A 22,248-nucleotide genomic window follows, 5' to 3' on the forward strand; every position below is an offset into this window, starting at 1 on the left:
AGGCACATATTTGTATAATGGACATCTAAGGGGGAGTGTTATGAATATTATGTAGATGTCCATTTACCCCTTTCTCTTCATCTCCACCAAGTAACTTCTACTAACTCCACCAACTGTTACTCCTCCACTATCTATTCACTCTTGTAACTCATCTCCATTCACATTCATAGAATTAATTATCCACTATTTGTCATTTAAGGACAATTATAACCTATGTGTAAGACTTTGCCTATAAATAGGGCAAGTCATTTGTGTTGTAGTGCAAGGGAAGAAATATAAAAGTTCTCTCATTCTCTTGTCTTCATCTTTCTCTATTCTACTTTTATGGTTTTATTTTGAATCCATTTCATAACATTAAATAATAAATCAGATTCCTCAACCAAAGGGCTGAAGTGGAAATGCTTCATCTCTCTAGACCTCATCCTTCTAGTCTCTATTGTCTTCCTTAATCCCTATTTTAAAAGCTAGACTAGATATAAAATCAAAAAGATGAATGGCTTGCATTTTTTATAATTCAACCAATAAGATTGACGGTCCAACCAGTAATGTAATAATTAAACAAGAAAATACTATGTGTACATATAATACAACAATATAAGAAATAAAATTTAAAAAGATTAAACAACACATATATACAAAATAAACAAATTACACCAACAAACATATTACATAAAAAACTATGATTCTATTCAATTTTGAGTAAGGTCCTTATATTTTTTCATTAGATTCTCTTTAATTTTTAAGTTATAGCCATTAGTTCATATACTCGTAATCTATTAAAAGGGAGATTAAGAGGCATATAGGTTTTCATAAAATACAAAATAAAAAAGAGATTTTTCAGACCACAAAAATAAAAGGCTTATTTGGTTTCTTGTTGTGAAAACAATTTTTTGTTTTTAAAAGCAGAAAAACAAAAAAACTTGTTTGGTAATTTATTTTTACTTAATTGTTTTAAAAGCCAAAAAACAATAACATGTTTTTAAAAACTAAAAAAATCAAAACAAATGTTTTCTTGTTTTTGTTTTCAAAAGTTTTGAGAAATCTTCTCCTCTTCTCACATACTATATACCACCTATTACTACTAGCCACAACTATTACCTACCAAATGTAATTTTTTATGATTTTTTTAAACATAATTTTTTAAATTTATTATCCAAACAAATTCTTCTGTTTTTTTTTCAAAAATTTTTCTAAAAAATAATTTGATAAAATTGTTTTGAGAACAGTTATGGATAAAATGATTGCCTTGAATATACAATTTGTAAGTTGGTTGACTTTGATTTTATTATGTAGTGACAGTGATCTAGGTATAATTTGAATGAAAGTCATCATGTCCCTAGTCACTAGTAGATTAATTTTTTGAAAGTAATTTTATAATGTTTGAGATAAATATATGATATGGGTTTTATTTCGATATGCATGAAAGTACTATTTTTAAGTGCTTGGAGGGTTCTCAAACTCCCAATAACAATGTTTTCCTTACAAAGTTTTCTCTCTATCCTTAATTTAAGAGCTACTTAATTGATGATTATAATAGAAAAAACTATAAGAATTTAATTAAAAAATTATAAGGACGTGATGAACTATAATGATAGGTGAATAATTTTTTTAAGATTTAATTATTTTCTAATTGCAAAATATTATTTATTTGATAATTATGAAATGGGAGGTAGAATAATTTACGGATGATAAATAGATAATATATAGATTGTAATTGAAAAACTAAATTTGATTTTTTTAGCTAACTGCAAAACTAAATTTGTGGCTGATAGAAACAATAATATGCTCCATCCAATCTTTAATATAAGAGTTAGTTAACTAATTTAAGTATATTAAGAAAATTAGTTAAATTAGTTATTTATAATAAACAAGTATTGTCTTTTCTAAATGGGAAAACCATTTTGAAGGTACCTAAACTTTTCTTCAATTTTTAATTTGGTACCTATACTTTTTTTGCTTTTTTAAAAATCCTTTAACTTTCCTCCGTTTATGCCGTTAGCCCTCATACTTTAGAAAACGCACTCAAGGGCTAACAGAAAGATACACAGCGTTAAAAGAGAAAAGGAAGAGGGAAAAACTTGAAGACGTAAACGCACAAACCATTTGAAAAAAGAGCATCATCTCCCCTGTTCTTAGATGACGAAGACAGCGCCATTGATAACCTGCTAGGGCTGCAACGCAATCTCTATTCCATTGAGTAAGGAGTTCGATTAGTGTACAACACAAAGTATTTTCATTATATTCTCTAATTTATTTTTATCTTGTATGAATGCGCTGGGTCTCTGTTCTTCCATCTTTTCATGAGGTATGTCTTCCTTTATGTGTGTGCTTCCTATAATGGGTTCCTTCTTCGTTGTTCTAACTCATTATTGCCATTTAGGTTTAAATATGAGTGTGTTTAAAGCATAAAAAAAAAAGACTGAAGATGATCACTCACATGATATTTTGTCTGCCGAGGACAGTGATGAAGCATAATTAGAGGATGATTATTTTCATCATTTTATCAAGGGTGATGTAGTTGAAGATGTTGGGCAAGGTAGTGGGGGTTCTTTTAATATCTCTAAAAATCAACTTGAGTGTTTAAAGATAGTTCCTGCGCCTAGGCAATTGGAAGATATGGTGTCTGATTTGGAAGATGATGAACTGTATGAAGACTATGTGTCAGACGAGGAAGAAAATAAAAAACTGAGAAAGAATATAAAGTACAATCCTACTATGATGTCTAAAGATTTTGAATTTAAGCTTGGAATGGAATTTACTTCAATTGAAGAGTTTAAGAAAGCTGTGAAGGAGTACTGCCTCATCCATGGATATGATATTAAGTTTTTGAGAAATGAGAAACATAGATGTCAAATTATATGTAAAAAGAAATGTGGTTGGTTAATATTTGCTAGTAGAGTTGGTGACTCATTGACATATATGTTGAAAACGTACAACCCAAAGCATTATTGCGGAATAACATTTGCTTCAAGGTTGGCTTCATCTGAGTGGATTGCAGAAAAGATAGTACCACATGTGAAGATGAATAAAAATATGAAGTTGGCAGATGTGGTTTCAACTATAAGAGAAGGTTATATGGCCCAACCATCAATTAATAAGGCATATAGAGCTAGGAAGCTAGCAAGGGAAATGGTTGAGGGAGATCACACAGAAGAATATCATGTGTTGAGGGACTATTGTAATGAAATTAAGGAAAGGATGCCCGGATCTACATTTTGCCTTGTTACTGATAGGCCATATGTAGACCAACCACTTGTATTTAGAAGATTGTATTAATGTCTTGAACCAATAAAAAGAGGTTTTAAGTCAGCATGTAGGCCAATCATTGGGTTGGATGGATGCTTTTTGAAGGGCCAATTTGGAGGTATATTGTTAGTGGCTGTAGCTCGTGATCCTAATGATCAATATTTTCCATTAGCTGTGGCTGTGGTTGAAAGCGAAAATAGGGATTCTTGGACTTGGTTCTTGCAAAACTTACTTGAGGATATTGGGAGCATGGCTGAAAAAAGATGGGTATTTATTTCAGACCAACAAAAGGTAAATATTAGTTATCTTTTAGGGATTTTGATTGTATGTAAATACCAAAAATCATGTTCAGATTAGATTTAGTTTACATGAATAATTTATATCAATAATAATAACTTGTGTGTAGAATAAGGAGTAAGCAGAGGCATCAGATTTTGTGCAGGTGTGTGAAGCAACGTGTATTACATAATATCTTTTAATTTAAAATTATCTGTGTTTGCTCCCATTGATTTTACTGATTATATGTTTTACTTTCATGGGTTAGTTCAAACATTCGAACACTTGCTTGAAGGTGCTGAACATAGATATTGTGTGAGGCACTTGTATGCCAACATAAAATCAAGATATGAAGGTGGAACTATAATAAGAGATCTGGTTATACGTGCAGCAAAGGCAACTTATAAGAGAGCATGGGAAGAACAAATGATGCAACTGAAAAATGTCTCTAAAGAGGCATATGATCACTTGATGAGTTTTAAACCATCTTGTTGGACCAAGTCTCATTTTTCAGAGTACTCAAAATGTGATATGATTATGAATAACATATCAGAGTCTTTTAATGGTAGATTATTGGAGGCAAGAGAACTTTCAATTATTAGTTTGCTTGATTGGATTAGAGCTTATTTGATGACAAGATTTGTAGAAAATTGTCTTAAAGCAGCAAAGTATCGTGATAAGGGGAGAGTATGTCCTCGACCTCGTAAAAGGCTTGACAAAGAAGTTGAAGGGTCCAAAAAATGGATAGCAATAGAGGCTAGAAATGACCTCTTTGAAGTATCGTGTAACTCTCATCGTTTCTCAGTTGATCTAAAACTCAGGAGTTGTGAATGCAATTGCTGGCAATTGACTGGAATTCCATGCAGGTATTTGTTTAGGTTACTCCCTAATTTCATGGTTATCATTATCAACATTAACAATATCCTATCATGTCTTGCAGACATGCTGTTTCTTGTATTTATGCTAAGCAACAAGATCCTCACAACTATGTTGATGCCTATTTGACTATAGAAAAGTACGTTGATTGCTATTCTCTTGTGCTGCAACCTATAAATGGAAAAGATATGTGGGTTAGAACAAATTTGGAACCCATTGATCCTCCAGTATACCATAAACGTCCTGGCAGGCCAACCAAAAAGCGAAAAAAGGAGAAAGATGAGCCACTACCTAAAAACAAGCTTAGAAGAAGCAATATAACTCTTAAGTGTAAGCTTTGTGGGAAAAAGGGACATAATCGAAGAACTTGTACTGAAGCACTCAAGCAAGCTTTGAATGCTAGCTCACAGGCTACTTGTAGCTCACAGCCTGCATGTAGCTTAGAAGGTGGAATTAGCCATCCTTAGTGCATTGATGGAAATGTAATCTTTTTGGACATATAGGCATAGTAAATGACTTGGGTAAATGTATTTTGTTGTTTTTGGATGTAGCTTTAGATCCCAAGTAGTACTTGATGGTTCTGCCTTTTTTTGTAAATGATTTGGGTATTATTTAGGATATGTTACAATCCCAAGTACTCTGTTGGATCTCTAGCCTTCAGCAAATGACTCCTTTTTTGTTGTATGCAATTTATGATTATTATATGGACATGTTAAGTGATTTTGTAAACAGAATGTGGCCCCAATCAAAATGATAAATCAGTAACAAAATGATTATTATATGTTCTGACAAAGTTAAAATCAAAATGTTTTTTAATCTTGTCCATGTTTATACATAAGGAGCAAAATGAGACAGCAAGTTGTTATTATAAATCAGTAGAAATATTATATTATGGTTGGTTCAGAAACTTTATTAGTTTCGTCCCTTTGTATCAGCAACAGAATGTCACAACAAGGTATTATATTATGATTGTGGTCCCAATCTTGTTTAATTCCATTATTTAGAAACTTTATATGAGGAACACAGCGTGACAGCAAGAAAAAAACTGTTTCATTCCATTACATCCACAAAGCCAATCTTCATTTCATAATAAATTTTCCTTCAATATAGCATAAATGGTTCAGAAAATTCACTCACATTATGTCACAGTACAAAATGCTCACTACATTTCATAAAATTCTCATCACAGTACAACAAATACACTAGAAGACAACTTCCCACTATCCTACAAATTCCAAAGGGCTGTTGCTTTATTGACATAACTTCTCTGATGGGATCTCCCAATTGTAACAGCAACCAGACAGTGAATACCTTCACTGTTTTGCAATGAATGTGCAATGGATGGTTCTCAACACCTAGTGCGCGGAAAAAAAGGCATGATTAAGGTTGATAAATCCTTGAACAACATGTGCTATATAATATATACATTATACTCAATAATTTGTCAGGGCATTAACATTATCAAAAAGTTTTACTGTAGATTCCGTAAAAACAACTGCAATAATCACACAAGAGTCCAAACCCCATAATTTCTGCTCAGAATTTGCTTTCGGATAAGGAAAAAAATAAAATTTTCATTGAGCAAGGAGACTTGCAACAATGGGAACAAACTTGGAGTAGCACTTTAAAGAGCACAATAATAACTAGCCTTATAATAGTATCAACAGACACAGGTCGAATAAGATGATTCTTAAAATCAAGGTTGACTGCTTTCTAAGCATTTTCATCCCCTATTCACATTTAAATACTTACATGCAGCTGGAAATATAGGTTCAAGCTAACAAACTAAAATTTAAAAGAAAAAAATTAAAGCAAAATCAACTGACCGAAGAACTTCTAAGACTTTTGAGATTGATCAATTCTATATTCTAACAATTGAAGATTCTATATGTTGATTAACAGTTGTGGCAAAAGGAGAATCAAATCGCATAAAAAGACAAATTGCATGATCTCACCCATTCCAATAGAAGCCACTTTCTCACAAAAGAGAGAAGCAAATTGCATGGGCTAGTAGAAGTCGAAACAGAGAACCCTTGCTCCCTCTCCAAGTCCATCGAAGAAAATCGCATAGTCCATCGAAGAAAATATCTTTGCGTAAGGTTTTGATTCCTCTCCAAGTCGTGTTGCGGATTGGACCCCTACATCTGTCGAAAACCCCCTCTGCGTTGAAGTTCAGTTTTGAACAAGAAATCCCATTTTAACAGTGTTAGTTCCTCCGTTGGCCCTTGATTGTGTTTTCTGAAGTATGAGGGCTAACGGCATAAACAGAGGAAAGTTAAAGGATTTTTAAAAAAGCAAAAAAAGTATAGGTACCAAATTAAAAATTGAAGAAAAGTTTAGGTACCTTCAAAATAGTTTTTCCTTTCTAAAATACCCTTGCTAATCAAATATATTAGCTAGAACTACCATTACTATAAGAACTATCTTCAGAAAAAATGAATAAATATGATAAATAAAGTGGATTGGTGTCTTATATTTAGGACCAAATTGAAAGTCAAATTAGCTCTTATATTAAGGACCATAGATACTACTGTGACATCCCAAATTTTAGGTCTAAAAATACTAGAATTAGGCTAAAATGAGAAGACTACCAAACCCCTTTTGGCAAAGGTCTCAAAGATTTCCTGGAGGGATAGAGGGATTCCCAAGGACTAAATCGCAAAATAAAAGTTTTCTGGGACTGAGAAAAGAGGAAGATGGAGACTCCAGTGAAGTCTCGAGACCTAGAAAAGAGAAGTGGAGATAAATGTAGGCCAAAGATTACATTAGAGACCTCAATGAGGTGAATTATGAGGTTAAGTCGAATTATGGGCAAAATCGTAATTTTATAAAGTTTCGGGTCAGTAAGGGCAAAAACAGAAATCATGTCCAAAAATTCCAGAAAAAATCTAGAAAATGGGAAATGGCATCTCAAGGCCTATATATAAAGAAAAATAACAAAAATGCCCTTGCATTGACTTTAAATAAATTTTAAAGATTATGGCTTGTTTTTAGGTATAAAACTAGATTTAATTATTTGAGCCATGAAGAGACTCAGAAATGTAAGTAAAAATGAGGATTTATGAGTTAAGAGGCTACAAAAAATTATAAAATTAGTCTCATCCCCAGAAGGCCAGCGGACCAGTTATGCCGAAAAAGAGCAATTTACGGGAAATTTAAAAAGAAATGCCTATGGATTGAGTTATAGCTCGAGAAAATTCACAGATTTTTTTTCATAATTTAAGAAATTTTATGATATTTTTGGATGAATTTTTGGAGCTCTGGATTGAATAAAATAATCTAATCAAATATTAAATAATTTTTGTCCCTTAAAAGGAGACAAAACCAAAGAAAATATCTAAAGGCGATCATGACAGTGATGAGTCGTCAAATGCAATCATAACACCTTTGAGTCAGCGTGTTGGATCAATAGGAGATATTTATGGACAACATAAAAATCAGAACGCAGTACGGGTACATTTTAGACAATAATGTCTACCCATTATAGTAAAATCTCTACTGTGTGACTCAATAAGGCTACTAGCCTGTCAGTAGAGCTAATTATTTTCTTCTATGCTCCTCTAAGATAACGCCATATGTGTACTTAATTAAGATGAGAAAATGGTGCCAGAACATGTCCCAGTAGTACAAGGTAAGTCAAGATCCCAAAAAGTACCTGATACGGTGCAGAATGGCAAAATAACTGGAGAAATACCAAAGGGCTATAATTTGTACGAATTTTATATTAATTCTCTCCCTATTTTAATGCTATAATGATGAAGGGACATGGATGAAACAAGTGTATGGTTGGATGAATAACACGTGTATGGTTGGATATAAAACACGTGTACTGTCGGATTAATGACATGTGGCTTGATGATGTAAGCATGATGTCATAGGACACATGTCATCACAAGATAAAAAGAGAAAATGGACGGTCAAGTTTAAGCCACGTATTTTTAAGATCAACGGCCAAGATTCAATCTTGTTTTCTATAAATATCCCTCCCCTCCCCTTATTTCGTCCATAGCTCTTGAAACCTTGGAAAACTCTTGCAAAATGAATTCTAGAGAGAGAAAGAAGAAGGAGAGAGAAAGCCAAGTGATCCCATGTAAAATCAAGCTCCAAAACAAGATATGTTCATGGTTTTTGATGTAGTTTTCACTATCCTTGTTGTTATTGAGCTTAGCTACAGATTTTCATAGTTTTTGGGAGCTTGAAACCCTAAGAGAACATGCTGCACGAAATTGTTAAGTGTGGGAGAAGATGAAATTGATGTTAGAATAATGTTTAAAGGCTTAAAAAGAATAAGAATTAAGTGGTTCTAGCTTTGTATTAATTGAATTCCATGAGTTTGGAACCAAAGAGGATGCCACGGTCTGATAGGTTCTTGTACCTAGGATATGATTTTGATGATTTTGATACTTCTAATGTGTTTAAATGAAAAATTGTGCGGGGATAAGATGAAATAATGAAGTTGAAAGCATTGAAATCAAAACTGAAATTTAAGTGGCAGACTTTGGTTTTGGCCTAGAACCAAGAGAAGGAGTCGAATTTTCATGAATCTAAACTCATATGTGGATTTCTTGGATAAAATTGTGTAGAATTGGCCTAAAGGAAAAATTGTTACAAAACTAGAACACTACGTTATAAATTAAAGAAAAGAGATTAAGTTTAAGGACACAAGTCTTCCACATTGTGTAGTTCTTGATCCTAGTGAGTAATATGACCCTTATAGCTATGATTAGGACCTCGAGACATTCAAGATAAGGTTTGGATGTGGTTGACCAAAAGCTACATGGTTGGTAAGCTTAGGGATCAAGTGAAAGAGCAAGAGAAAACTTATGATGCAAGGTAGTGAACTTACCTTTCTTGTGTACTTGATGTGATGCTTGTGTGTTAATGTGCATTATGTTGTTTGATGATGATATGAGATGCTAATGCTAGTATGATGCTCTGTTTCATTAATGTTTTCCATGGCCATGCATGTTTATGTGAAACATTGAACATGAGAAAATGTTATGAGCAAGCATGAACTAGATTAATTAAGCATATTATACACTTACATACATCTTGCATTCATAAATGGCAATGTTTGCTACTGAAATTCTCTCGAATCTCATTCTCCCTTGACCAATTATAATAGTTGATAATGATCAAGCAAATGATGCATGAAGGGAAAGTAAGGAAAGAGGAAAACAACTGAAGAAAGTTATCATATTACATTGCATAGATTGTATACTAATGCATGTGACATTGATGGTATGTGATGATAAGTGCTGAGGATGGCTTGTATAATTGGCTATGATGCTATATAGGAATAGTTTATGGATTGATGGAATGGTATTATGCAAGAAAAAAATTAATTATGAATTATTAATGAAGGTTAGGGAGATAAAGCATTTTTAAAGGAGCCACAAATTAATAACAGAGTGGACGTGACGCAAACAATTGATTCTGCCCATGAAATTTGGTATGATTAAAGTACACATTCTGAACTTTAAAACAAGTGGCATATCACTTAAAAATGGATGTGTGTGCTAAGAGTTATGCTTGATCAAAGTTAGGGCAGAGAAACTAGATTATACAGTTTTGACCAAATGAACAATAAACTGTACAAATTGACAAGGGTTAAGTCCAGTTTTATATTTTTTCCCTATAGAGAACTGGAAGAACTTCAAATAATATTTGAAGCACCTTAATATAATTTTTCTATAATTAGTTATGCATTTTTAAAGTTGGATCAAAAACTTAAAATTTTACCAGTGAACAGTAACCCAGGAACCAATTGCAAATTTTCAATCTACGGACTTGTTTCGTGAATCGCTTGAATCGTAACGCTTTTAAAAGTGTACTTTGAGGGGTTAAAGAAATGATGTTTCAACTATCTCGGATCATAATTATAAGAGCTAGTTAACTAATTTGAAGAGATTAAGAAAATAAATTAAATTAGTTATTTGTAATAAATAGGTGCCGTCTTTCTAAAATATCCTTACTAATCAAGTGTATTGGCTAGAGCTATTCTACTAACTTGGAAAAAAAATACATAAATACGACATACAAAATGGATTGAAAATCTTATATTTAGAACTAAAATAAAAGTCAATCAACGTCTTATATTAAGAACTGAAGGTAGTATTATTTAATTATTTATTACTACCTTCATTTCTTAATATAAGAACTCGTTTGAATTTTATTTTAGTTCTAAATATAAAACATCAATTTACTTTATCTTTTATATTTATTCTTTTTTTTTTCAAAGTAGTCCTTATAATAATAATTGTAACCAATATACTTGATTAAAAATTATATTTTTAAAAAAATAACATCAGTTTATTATAAATAACTAATATAATTATTTTTTAATTTATTTAAATTAATAAATTAGTTTTTATATTAAGGACAAAAAATATATGGATAAATTTGCACCCTCCATTTACGCGTGTCAGCGGCCGCTTCCGTCATCCCTCCATTGCCCAGCAAAACGGCGCGGACAGGCAGCAGACGGGGAGCGAGGGGAGACACTTTCTCCCTTTTCTTCCGAGACTCAAATCCGGACTAATCCTTCCCGACCTCGACCTCGACCTCGTATAGTCCTGGTTCCCTTCCTTCATTGACCTCGGTCTTGGCTTTTCAGGTGCTTCACTTGCTACGCTGTCACTTCTCAGCTTTGAAATCTAAATTGTTAAATTTGATTTGTTAATTTGCGTTGGTTGATACTTGCATTGATAGATAACTGTGAAATATGATTCTGGATTTCATTGTGAAGCTTGTTTATTAAAATTACAGTGAACTGAAGATTGAGCCAAACCAATCAGTTATATATGTTTCGTTCGATTAAAATTAGAGCAAGTTAAAAATTGAGTGAATTACGATGTATGATATATCAAATAAAGTTTATATTTCAGTTGGCGTGTTTCTTCCTATGTGTTGTGTCGGGGTTATTGCTGATGAACATCTGGAGATTATTTGAGAAGTTTTTGCTGATGATTATTTGAGAATTAGATTGCTGGCTTGAGAATCATAATTAAAAAAACGGAAAAAAAATTAGAAGGGGCCAATTTTGCTGGCTAGCTAACCAGCCCATATTTATAGCGTGCTAGCTTTCCTTCTTATGCTTAAAGCTTACATATAAACAAACGTTGTTTTCTGAAAAATAAAATAGAAACTTTCATTTAACATGAGTTACTGTTGCTAGGTATTCATTAACTTTTTGATTTGCCAAAGAACAAAGGTCTGAATATTTGTGGGAGAAAGTGGATGTATTTATTATGCTTTTTTCCTAATTTCATTGTAGCCTAATACTATCCCCATTTTAAGTTTATCCTCAATTTGTGCATGCATCCGGTTTCTGGAGCTTTGTTGATTTACACTGAATTTTGATCTACATTGTAGTTACCCTCCTCTCTTTTTGATTCTTGATTTGTGTTACTATTATCACGTGGATTGAGCAACTGTACAGCAATGAACTCCTGTTTTGCTCAAGAACCTTACTCTGTCACTTTGCAACATTCAGAACTGGAACTAACACCTGCTTTCTTTTTTAACGGTTGACACCACTGCAGATGGAAAATAGATTTGCTGAGGAACTTTACTCGGAAAGTTTGCTACTTTCAAGATCGGAACTAACACCTAGTGCCAGGAATCAACAAAATAATTCAAACGGTAAGAATTTGTCATGTTGAGTATATATGGAGCTTCTGTTACTGTATGCCTTAAATAGATTTGTTTAGTCTACCTGGTAAGTACAATATGATTTAGAAGATATCTGAAATATATTGTCTGTTAATGAAGAAAGCGTTGATGAAACATTGTTGTTCCTTAACATATTTAACAGAGAAAGTATGACCTTATATATGGCCATTCCTCTCTAATTGGACAAACCATAGAGTACCATAAACGGCTCATGGCCACTAAGTTTTGTCATTCTTTTTATTACCTAATCGTATAGAGTGGATTTGTGGACACTGATTCAAAGTACCATAATACACCCAATATCAGCCAAGAATACCAAAGAGCTTATTTCCCAGCTAACACTCTGCTGGATAGTGAAGAAATAAATGGGCGAAGTTTCTGACTCATCCCTACATTCACGCAAGTAGGGGGAAGAGTGCCATATGGGACCTTCAAACCTATAACATGTCATTTTTGTTTATCCCATTGAGTACAAAAATACAACCTCTAATGCCAGTGGCCTCCTTAGAACAATTGACCCCAGAGCTTAGAAGGTTGTTTTCTTGTACTCATTTATGTACTTTTGGGTTTTTTTTTTTTGGGGGGGGGGGGTTTCCCCTGTAGACGAATTTGTATGGAACTGAAAGTAATTGTTAAGAGAAAATGCATCAGAAGGGTCAAGATTCCAAGATCTCGAATCATGAATAAAGAAATAATAGAATCAATTAAAGACATGAGAAATTCCATCAGGAAAGCTACTCTCATTTGACCCCAACAATGTTCAAATTCGGATTAGCGATTCTGGATACCACAGTCATCACCAAAACAGACATGAGTGACTAAAGCTTACTACTCTATCATTCAAATGTATTTAGAAAAAATTGGAAATTCCAAGAAGATTTCGTAATTTCGCTTCATGTTTTTCATATTGTAGTGGACAGCAATTTCTTTCTCTATATATTCGGATGGAGGTCAAACTTCCCAAATATTCTTAACCAATAGTAGAGTTGTCTTGTAACTTTATGGAATGGATGAATGGAGCCACAGAAATCCCTGCTTTGAGTTATGTCTAACATTGAACTAACTGATAATAACGAGTGGCAGCTATCAAATCATCTAAATAAACATATCGGTTCGATGTAAAGATAGCCTCTGTAAGTGCCATTATTTTTTCAACTCTTTAACTATTATCGGAAATTAGAAATGTTTTTGTCTTCTGTGACCATATTTATTTTGTTCTATATGACTATATAGTTGAGCGTTATGATGCATTGACATTTTTCAACCATGCTTATTTTTTGAGATATGTAATTGCATGCTATGCTTTTAGATAGTGATGGCTATGATTTGAGCCATGAAGACGGGTCTCTGTCAGATGGTTTGGTTGAGGAGTTAGATAAATCATCAGAATTGGACAGGGAATGGCAGAGGCGGCATGACCAATTCCATGCTGTGAGTTTAGAGTCCTTTATTTTAGAATGTTTCCCTCTATAAAGTAATTTACTGTTAATTTTTATTATCTGTGATGCAATGTAGTTTGGATATCGTGATGGTATCGCGGCTGGGAAGGAAGCTTCTTCACAGGAGGGATTTAATATCGGTTTTAAACAATCAGTCCTTGCTGGTTACAGATGGGGACTTGTGAGAGGTGTTACCAGGTATTATGAAAGGGAATACTTTAAAGGAGATATGCAGTATCTTTAGATTTGTCTTTGTAATAGGCTTATTTGTTTATACTACTTCCGGTCCTTAATATAAGAGCTAATTTGATTTTCAATTTGGTCCTAAATATAAGACTCCAGTTTATTTTGTCTCTAATATTTATCCATTTTTTTAAAGTAGTTATATATATTAAATGTTCAATCAAATAGTAGTTTTAGCTAATATATGATTAGTAAAGATATTTTAGGAAAGATAATACCTAATTATTACAAATAATTAATTTAACAAACTTTCTTAATCTACTCAAATTAGTCAACTAGCTCTTATATTAAGGACCAGAGGTAGTATTTTTTAATAGTCTGATTTGATCTCTAACATTTCCTCGTTTTTCTTGTCTGCTTGCTATTTGCATCCTGTGAAGCGCGTTTGCTTACCTTCCAGAAGAATTGAAAGAAAAATTAGTGGAGGCACATGATAAGAGAAATGAATTACAAAGGTTTTATGAATCTGTGCATTTGCTGTCAACAAATGATGCTCTTAAATCGTTTCATGAAGATTTCATGGTCAAAGGAACTTCAGAACCAGGGAAGAATGTGGAAATGGTTCAGAACAAAACTGATTTGCAGGAGCAAACATCAGATTGCTCTCAGCTTGGGAGTTACCTTGGACAACTTAGATCTCTTATTCCTGAAAATTCTGCAATTGAGATGCATTTACCTGAACCCAAATAGATGGCTGTCTACCTTCCTAGATGAACAGTCTAGACCAGAATGCATTTGCCTGAAAATGCTTGAATTTAGCCTCCAATAGGATTAGATACCAGATAGTTATATAAGGAAAAAATTGTTTATTCTAGATTTCTACTTCATCTTCTGCTCTTTGGGGAGAGAGATGTATTTTATCGTTTATTGAATATTACATTTGAGCTCAAGAATGGAATCAGCATTTCTATATGCTCTGCCTCTAAATGTATTTGAAATTTTTGTTTTTGGGTCAAACTAAATGTATTTGAAATTAAAGAAACAGAGCAATGAGTGAGTCCTTTTTTTTTTTTTTTGAAAGTCCTCCATTGGCTTATTTATGTTTAGAAGTGTCAAATTAAATTAAAGCAGGTGAGTTGGATTTGATAAATTTATTCAGGCGTGTTCATTTGTGATAAGTGATATGATTTCCCATCTCATGCCTTATCAAATGACACTGAATTTCTAAGTATTGAAATGGAGCATCTCCCTATTCGCTAATTATAATAATAAAGAAAATAAAGTTAGAGTTCTTTATATTCTCAAAGTTTTCCCATCAAAGCATAATAGATGTCATTTTTTATTAAAAATATGATAGGTGTATGTATGCAAATATTATTATGAATAAAATCGAAAAATATGAGACAAACCCATCTATGCTGTCCCTACAAATTATATGTTCTATATAAAAGAAGTTATTTAACTATATTCATTGCTATATTTTGAATAAAATCGCACTCTTAAAGGAAAAAAGGGAATTAAAAATAAAATAATATTCAACTTAATTTACCAAAATAGGGACTGTTACTACTGAGTTCCGCAAAGAAGGATAATTGTAGAAGGTAAAAATTTTGTTTTATTTCGGTGAAGGAAAAGCAATATTCTCTTGATCTTAGCCAAAAGGCCGTGAAAGGTATAGCAATATTCTCCTAACATTGCACACTATTTTCTTCTTCCATTGTTTGTTGAGATCATGATGCAATACTTTTTATTTTGAGATTATATAAGAGTAATTAATGTCATATTTAAAAAAAAGTTAAAACATAAATTTGTTCCGAAAGTTTTCATTCAAAAACACTCGGCACTAATGGTTAACCATCAATATTACTTTTTAAAGGTAGAGAATAATATTACTATAATTTTAAATTTTTAAGACAAATTTGCACTTAAAAAATTTTCAGATGGTCAGCGTTTCTGATGGAAAATTTTTCGGAAAAATTTGTTTATGAAAGAAAAGACTAGGAGCAGAGATAGTTGATTTCAGGCTGACCAAACCAAAGAACAAATTTAATTTCACCAACAAAAAGTAGAATTATAAGCGGTGCAAATAAAACCAATATTATGAGGCATAAAATCTTAACAAGCCATGTAGTTTATTATTATCTTGATATTTAATGATTCATTTTTATAACTTATAATTAAAAGTTTTTACTACTCTTGGTCCTAACTATAAGAGCTAGTTGATTAATTTGAGAAGATTAAAATAAAAAATTAAGTTAGTTATTTGTAATAAATAGATGTTGTATTTCTTAAAATATCCTTACTAATCAAATGTATCGGCTAAAACTACTATTATTACTAGGACCACTTTGAGAAAAAATATATAAATATAAGAGACAAATTATATATAAATATAAGAAACAAATTGGATTAGAGTCTTATATTTAAGACCAAAATAAAAATCAAACAAGATCTTATATTAAAGATCAGAGCTAGTGTTTTGCAATATTTTGTTTCTAAATTCCTTCTAAAAGAAAAAAAAAGTCAGAATTAAAAGGAAAACAATGAAATATAAGCTTAATTAAGTCAGATCTGAATCCAAACATTATTTCAAGGTTTGCCGAAGCGACCATTATTGTTACTATTATTAGAATAATTAGAATGTTTTGTCTATGTAGGTGTACAATGAAAATGATAAAAGTTCAGCATTTAAAATTTATTCCATTCCCAAGCATTAAAAAAATAATCGTAGTTTTCATTATCAATGTCACTCGTCAATATAAATATCGGGGTACCCAGGAATACGAGTTGAAATTAGAAAATGTTTCAACTGATCAATGACAATTTTTTCCTCCTTCATAAAGAATTAAATCTGAGCAAATAATCAAATACATGAATGCATAATTTCTGTACAGAAATTGCTGTGTATGATGCAGCAGGCTATGGTACAAACCACCAAAACAAGAAGACAGCAAAACTCCCTGACAAACCAAAGCTGTTTGCGAGCCATATGCTTAACCTGGAAACATATTAACATAAAGGTGGAGGAGCTCTTAGATTATGATGATGAAAGAATAACAATGCGTGGGTTAAGGGTTTATATATCAGATGGAAGACAATTCTTGAAGTAGCCAGACAACATCTCTTATTCTTTATTTTTCATAACAAAATATTCAGGTGGAGTTGAGTTCCAGAGGCTAGGACACACATCAAAGTACAAAAAGTGCTTATTGAGGTACAACACATCATATTCTTTAGTATAAAAAATTAACTTTTGACCTGGGCCCAATTTCTTTCTTTCTTTTTTTCTTTTTAATTACATTGAATTGGGCTTTGTATTATTCAGACCCTTTCGACCAAGTAATTTCAATGCAATGCAGCCATGAAAATGATCAAATATAATTTGTGAGTTAAGGTGCAAATTTGCTCTGAAAGTTTTCACTAAGGAGCATTGGACACCCAGAATTCTTTTTGGGTGTAAATTTGCCCAAGAAGTTTAAAATCATAATAATGTTACCTCCTATCATTAAAAATGTTAACGGTCAAAGAGGCAATAGTGCAACGATTTTAAACCTTTGAGCCAAATTTGCACTTGAAGCTGCCTAATACTCCTAAGTGAAAACTTTCATAACAAATTTGTACCTTAATCCTAATTTATTCAAAGAGCAACAGAGAGAGAAGAAAAAGATTGGTATAAAGAAAGGAAGTGGGTCTCATACAAAGTTACATGTTTTTTCATCATTGTTTCTGTCCAAATATATGATACTGATTGTCAATCATCCAATATGAGCAGATTTTACAGCTCAATATATTTAGCATAAAATGAATGTTCTAGCAATTATTCATTCTTTGACTTTCTTAACTGCGGAGAAGTCCATAATGATAAACCAGTTTAAAAAAAAAAAAATCTCTTTTACGAAGATTTTTCCAATGATGGATCTATGCAGGCATTTATCATTATGATTCTATCTCTGCATTTATGACAGATTACAAATAATTACATTGGTATCGATTAATAAGAAAACACGACTAACAGACTAAGAGCCTTTCATTTTCAATTGAGCTTCATACGGATATATCCAAGTATTTAATTAATTACCTTCCTCAAAACAAATTTGTATAACTGCAAACTTACCTCATGATAATATGACAAGTCCAAGGTACAAAGATGCACATAGGAATGCAAAAGATATCATCCCCCTGTAAACGGAATGCATAAAATAAACTTACAATAACGAAAGGGCAAAATGATATAAAGGCTAATCAGTTTATTCACAGTGATAAGCCTCTTGTTTTATTAACGCACTTCCGCCCAGCTTTTGCAAACAATGAAAGTGGAATTTAACAAGACGTGGGTGTTTATATCAGCTTATTTTAAGTGATTCTGTGTTGTATTAGTTATGTGCAAGGAGTTTTGTTTCATATAGTGCAACAGAGATTTTTTTTAAAAAAAATTTTATTAATTGATTCTGGTGTATTGCCTCAATATTCAATCATAACAGCAGAGAGTGACAAAATAAAGAGTGCTCCAAGCATATGTGCATTTGGGTGTGTCTGTGTGTCGTCTTCTGCTTCTGCATTCATGCATTTTCCAATTCTACAAAGCTTACCATATAACTCCCCATCCGCACCCTGTACAACAGGGGCAAACCTCAGCGAATTTCTCAGCATCACTGGAATTTACTCTTCGAGATATTAAGTCATCATAAATATCTACACCAGACAAATTTCAATAGAAATGAAGTCAGAAACTTGGTTAAAAGAAACGGCATGTGGCACGGGTGAATGAAAAATTACCATAAACTGAGAACAAACTGTTCATCACACCTGAAATTAACCAAGTTATGGTTTAGTCACCTTTTGTTTCTTTCATGGAAATTACACGATTATGCATTGTCAACCAGAAGCATATTGAAATCACTTTCACAAAGATATAAAGAGAACAAGAACTTACCAATAAAGAGAATGACATAGCGAAGGATACGAACAGTTGTTTTCTCTTGCAGAACCCAAATTATGGCAATAAAGAAAATAAACCCTGTGATTTAGTTGTAAATAAGTAATATCAGGAATCATGTGAGTTTAATTTTTCCTTTTGTTCCATTGAAAGTGATCACAGAATACACACCAATACAGAGTCCTCGAAGTGTCCACTGTTTTTAGTCAAGAGTTCATAGCAAGACACCCAAAAGGAATAGAAGTCAGCCCCACAAATAGAATAGATTAGGAGGAAAAACAATTTGTATATCTGCATCTATAACTGCCTTACATTCTTAGCAATGAAGAGCACAACAACCAGAGCAACAATAAAACAACCAGCAGCAATTCTTGCAGTGAGAAGATTTGTCGAAGCAAGTATGAAAGCCATCCCCCAAAATGAAGAACCAAGATCTAGTTGCAAAACCATTTACAGAAACTGTGAGTGCATCAGAAGAAGCTATTATCAAAATTTAGTCAGAGCAATAAAATGGGCCGCACCCATGTATAGAACACGCATATGTTTCCAATTTACATGACTTGTGGACAAATTTCTGAATTTTCAAATCTTAACTAAGTTAGGGATTTGTTTTGACTAAGATACTTGTAACCTACTTGAATTTGATTTGTTAAAAGCTCATATTTATGTTGGCTGATATGTTAAAATGAATAAATCTAAACAACACAGTAGGGTTATCTAACTAACTAAATGAGCCGGGCATGAAAAATTAATGCTCAGCTTGTTAAGCTCACAGGCCACTTAGTAATTAATTGATATATATTAGACAAATTTGAGCTCGCTAGTTTTCAAATGAGCTCAGCTCAGATCAATTACAAATCCAGGTAAGGAATTGCTTCTCAATTAACCTCAAAATGTTTGCTTTTGCCATGTTATATCATATAAATAAAGAAGCCATTTAGCACAACATGAAGTACTAATCAGTGTTAACAGAAAATGAGAAGGGAGATGCATTACATCCGGCAGGAAGAATCACCCAGTATATGCCTCCACGTGTCTGTGTCAGCCCTCCCTCATTTGCATGAACCTGCATTCCCTCTACCTGTTGGCATCAAACTGACATGAATCAGCAAACAGAAGAGGATGATATAACTATGAAGAAGCATAAAGCAGAATCAAATTTCTAAAATTCCTGAGCCTCAATAAGGCCAATAGCGACCCTGCCAGCCTTCCTAAATTGTAGACTTCTAATGTAGCTGAATACATAAGTAACCGTATTAGATACAAGTTCACTTCATTGAAGGCATGCTGCATTAAATGCATTAGGTATTTAGGATCGGATATGAGTAAGATATGCAATTCACTAAATGACAAGATTTGCAATGACAATGATCCTCGAAAGATTTAAAAGCAGTTAAGATACTATGAACAAGAAAATGAGATCCAGAAAATCCGTCAGTGATAACTTATAAGCTGCATCAATGAAAGTGATAATTTAAGCAATTATTGTTGTTTCAGTTCTTCTAATTTGCTAATAAAGTGGCAACACAATCACCTCCTGAGAAAGAAAGTTATATAATGTCATGGCTGTACTTTAAAAAGAACCAGCTTGCAAAATATTTACCTTAAAGCGCATTAAAGTGAAGGAATAGGTTCATCCTTCATAACTAGCTAACCCAGTGAAATACAATTTCCATCTTTACATCACATTACCTGTTCCTTGTTAAAATGAGTTAATGGGTGAATACTAATTAAAAAGGAATAGGTTAATCATTCATAACTAGCCAACCCAGTGAAATAACTTTTCCATCTTTACATCACATTACCCCTTCCTTGTTAAAATGAGCTAATCGGTGAATAATAATTAAAACAGTTGGAAATGCAATAAATTATATCATCATATGAACATTGGAAGTTCAATATCTCCAGTCAATTTAGTTTCCAGAAGCAACATGCTTGACCAAATATGATCCATAAGAGCATCAATGACCAAAGAATTTGTTGGATTTCTCACAGTATCAAATTGGTAAGCCATAACCCATTTCCAATTTCACATGATAGCATTCCATTTATGTCATGGTTAAATACAAGCAGAAACTTGTAAGCCTCGGATGTCATATAGTTAAACACTCATAAAAAATAATTCTAAAAGAAAAACATTCAAACTTTATAAATTGTATTACCAAGGAACAAGAAGTTTGGACATTGACAGCATTACCTGACCGCAAGTGAGCTTGCAGGCAATTGCATGACTTGCTTCATGCAGAAACACAGTGATGAGCTTAAAAGGTGTAAGTAGTATAGTCCTCCATAGCTATAACCACCAGAACAAAGAATGTGCATTAGATGACCAGTTGCAGACAGACCAACTTGACCAATTGATGAGTGTGACATACAAATTGCCTGAAAATTTTCTTTATGGACCAAAAGCTACTTAGATATGATATGGGGGGGGGGGGAGTTTGTATTAAATCAAACAAAGGACTTCCTTCGGAAATATTTCTTTTGATTAGCGCATCCCAGCAGACTAATTTTGATCCCATCCATAAAGCAGCAAGTTCACACAAGACTACTTTAGAAATAAGTCAGGCACTTCAATGACATATATCTACAATCGTTTCCTATTTAACCATATGATTCTCTCAAGAAAAGTTTCTACTAAAGGAGATCTAGGATGTATGGCAGATGAATAGATAAAAATTTGTCATGGCAAAAGCATTTGATTGCATCTTCACTCCTGAGCATCTCACATTCATCTTGCTTTCCACACGTATTGTGCCTGTTGAACGTGCCAAACACTAAAATTACGCTTGCACAGTCTGGATTTTGTCTTATGTTCATTTTAAGCTGTTTTCAACTCTATGCATAGCCTATGGTCAATTTAAACCAACATTCAAGTAAAATTACTCAGAATATAAAGCTTCATTACAACAGAAGGAACAAGATGAAAACGTGATGTTGGATGGAAAAACTCGGAAGGCGAACTTATCATGAATTGTGAACTGAATCTCATAAAAACTCGGAAGAAGAATAATGGACCCCAGTTGAACTAAATCGTTGTTTGAACAATCGAGGATAATCGACTTAAGTTCAAGAGAAACGTTAGCAGTAATCCTAAATTGAGTTGCTTTTCATTCATGAGGACTAAGAAAGAAATGCGTACCGCAAGGATGACAACGGTGAAGGCTCCCACACAGGCCAAGAACACGACCTGGTCGTGCTGGCAACAGTTCTTGAGTTCCCAATTCGCCATTGACGGCGAGTATTAGCTCAAATACAACTTAATCGAAAGGCGAAGAAACGGCGGAAATCAGAATCTGCAGAATCTCAACCCAATAAACAAAATTGAATCTGTGTTGTAAAGCTTTTCTTTTGGCCGCCAGGAAAGCGAGAGAGAAAGTGGGTAGAAACTAGAGACTGAAAAGACCAATTTGAAAAAGTAAATAAAAAAGGAAGACAAAAAAAAAATGGACAAAAGGGCAAAAGAACAAAGAAGGCGTTGGCCAATCCAACGCGTAGGAGAAGGCGAACTGGCCAATCGTGTTTCTTGTTGGAACGTTATTCTTTGGATTTTGAATTTTCCATATGATCTTCTATGGCAGTATGTTGGACCTTGTCATCATTGAAATAATCTGTTTG

The 22,248-nt window shown here is 33.0% G+C and overlaps 2 protein-coding genes across 2 annotated transcripts; one reads left to right on the plus strand and one right to left on the minus strand.

Moving 5' to 3' along the window:
* Window positions 1-10,872: 10,872 nt before the first annotated feature.
* On the plus strand, window positions 10,873-14,732 carry LOC114759492 (uncharacterized). Its single transcript, XM_028948669.1, has 5 exons — window positions 10,873-11,014; window positions 11,943-12,042; window positions 13,382-13,503; window positions 13,588-13,709; window positions 14,135-14,732. The coding sequence occupies exons 2-5, from the start codon at window positions 11,943-11,945 to the stop codon at window positions 14,442-14,444; spliced, it is 654 nt and encodes a 217-aa protein (XP_028804502.1). The 5' UTR covers window positions 10,873-11,014; the 3' UTR covers window positions 14,445-14,732.
* Window positions 14,733-16,378: 1,646 nt separating this feature from the next.
* On the minus strand, window positions 16,379-22,097 carry LOC114759477 (uncharacterized). The gene is made up of 10 exons (XM_028948656.1): window positions 21,773-22,097; window positions 20,828-20,923; window positions 19,627-19,711; window positions 18,943-19,064; window positions 18,802-18,826; window positions 18,628-18,711; window positions 18,471-18,500; window positions 18,284-18,386; window positions 17,809-17,873; window positions 16,379-16,692 (listed from the first exon to the last, which is right to left on the minus strand). The coding sequence occupies exons 1-9, from the start codon at window positions 21,860-21,862 to the stop codon at window positions 17,810-17,812; spliced, it is 699 nt and encodes a 232-aa protein (XP_028804489.1). The 5' UTR covers window positions 21,863-22,097; the 3' UTR covers window positions 16,379-16,692; window position 17,809.
* Between the last annotated feature and the right edge of the window lie 151 nt (window positions 22,098-22,248).

This window comes from Neltuma alba, unplaced genomic scaffold (assembly GCF_004799145.2).
Source record: "Neltuma alba isolate B1F8T4 unplaced genomic scaffold, ASM479914v2 tig00010855_pilon, whole genome shotgun sequence".
Lineage (NCBI taxonomy): Eukaryota > Viridiplantae > Streptophyta > Magnoliopsida > Fabales > Fabaceae > Neltuma > Neltuma alba.

Bases quoted from the DNA above. Each gene is read 5' to 3' on its own strand.
- LOC114759492 (XM_028948669.1), top strand. From the start codon at position 11,943: ATGGAAAATAGATTTGCTGAGGAACTTTACTCGGAAAGTTTGCTACTT. The intron at 12,043-13,381 runs GTAAGAATTTGT...CTATGCTTTTAG, and splicing joins TCAACAAAATAATTCAAACG to ATAGTGATGGCTATGATTTG. The intron at 13,504-13,587 runs GTGAGTTTAGAG...GATGCAATGTAG, and splicing joins GGCATGACCAATTCCATGCT to TTTGGATATCGTGATGGTAT.
- LOC114759477 (XM_028948656.1), bottom strand. From the start codon at position 21,862: ATGGCGAATTGGGAACTCAAGAACTGTTGCCAGCACGACCAGGTCGTG. The intron at 19,065-19,626 runs GTAATGCATCTC...TTTTGCAACTAG, and splicing joins GGTGATTCTTCCTGCCGGAT to ATCTTGGTTCTTCATTTTGG. The intron at 17,874-18,283 runs GTAAGCTTTGTA...TTCCGTTTACAG, and splicing joins TGCGGATGGGGAGTTATATG to GGGGATGATATCTTTTGCAT.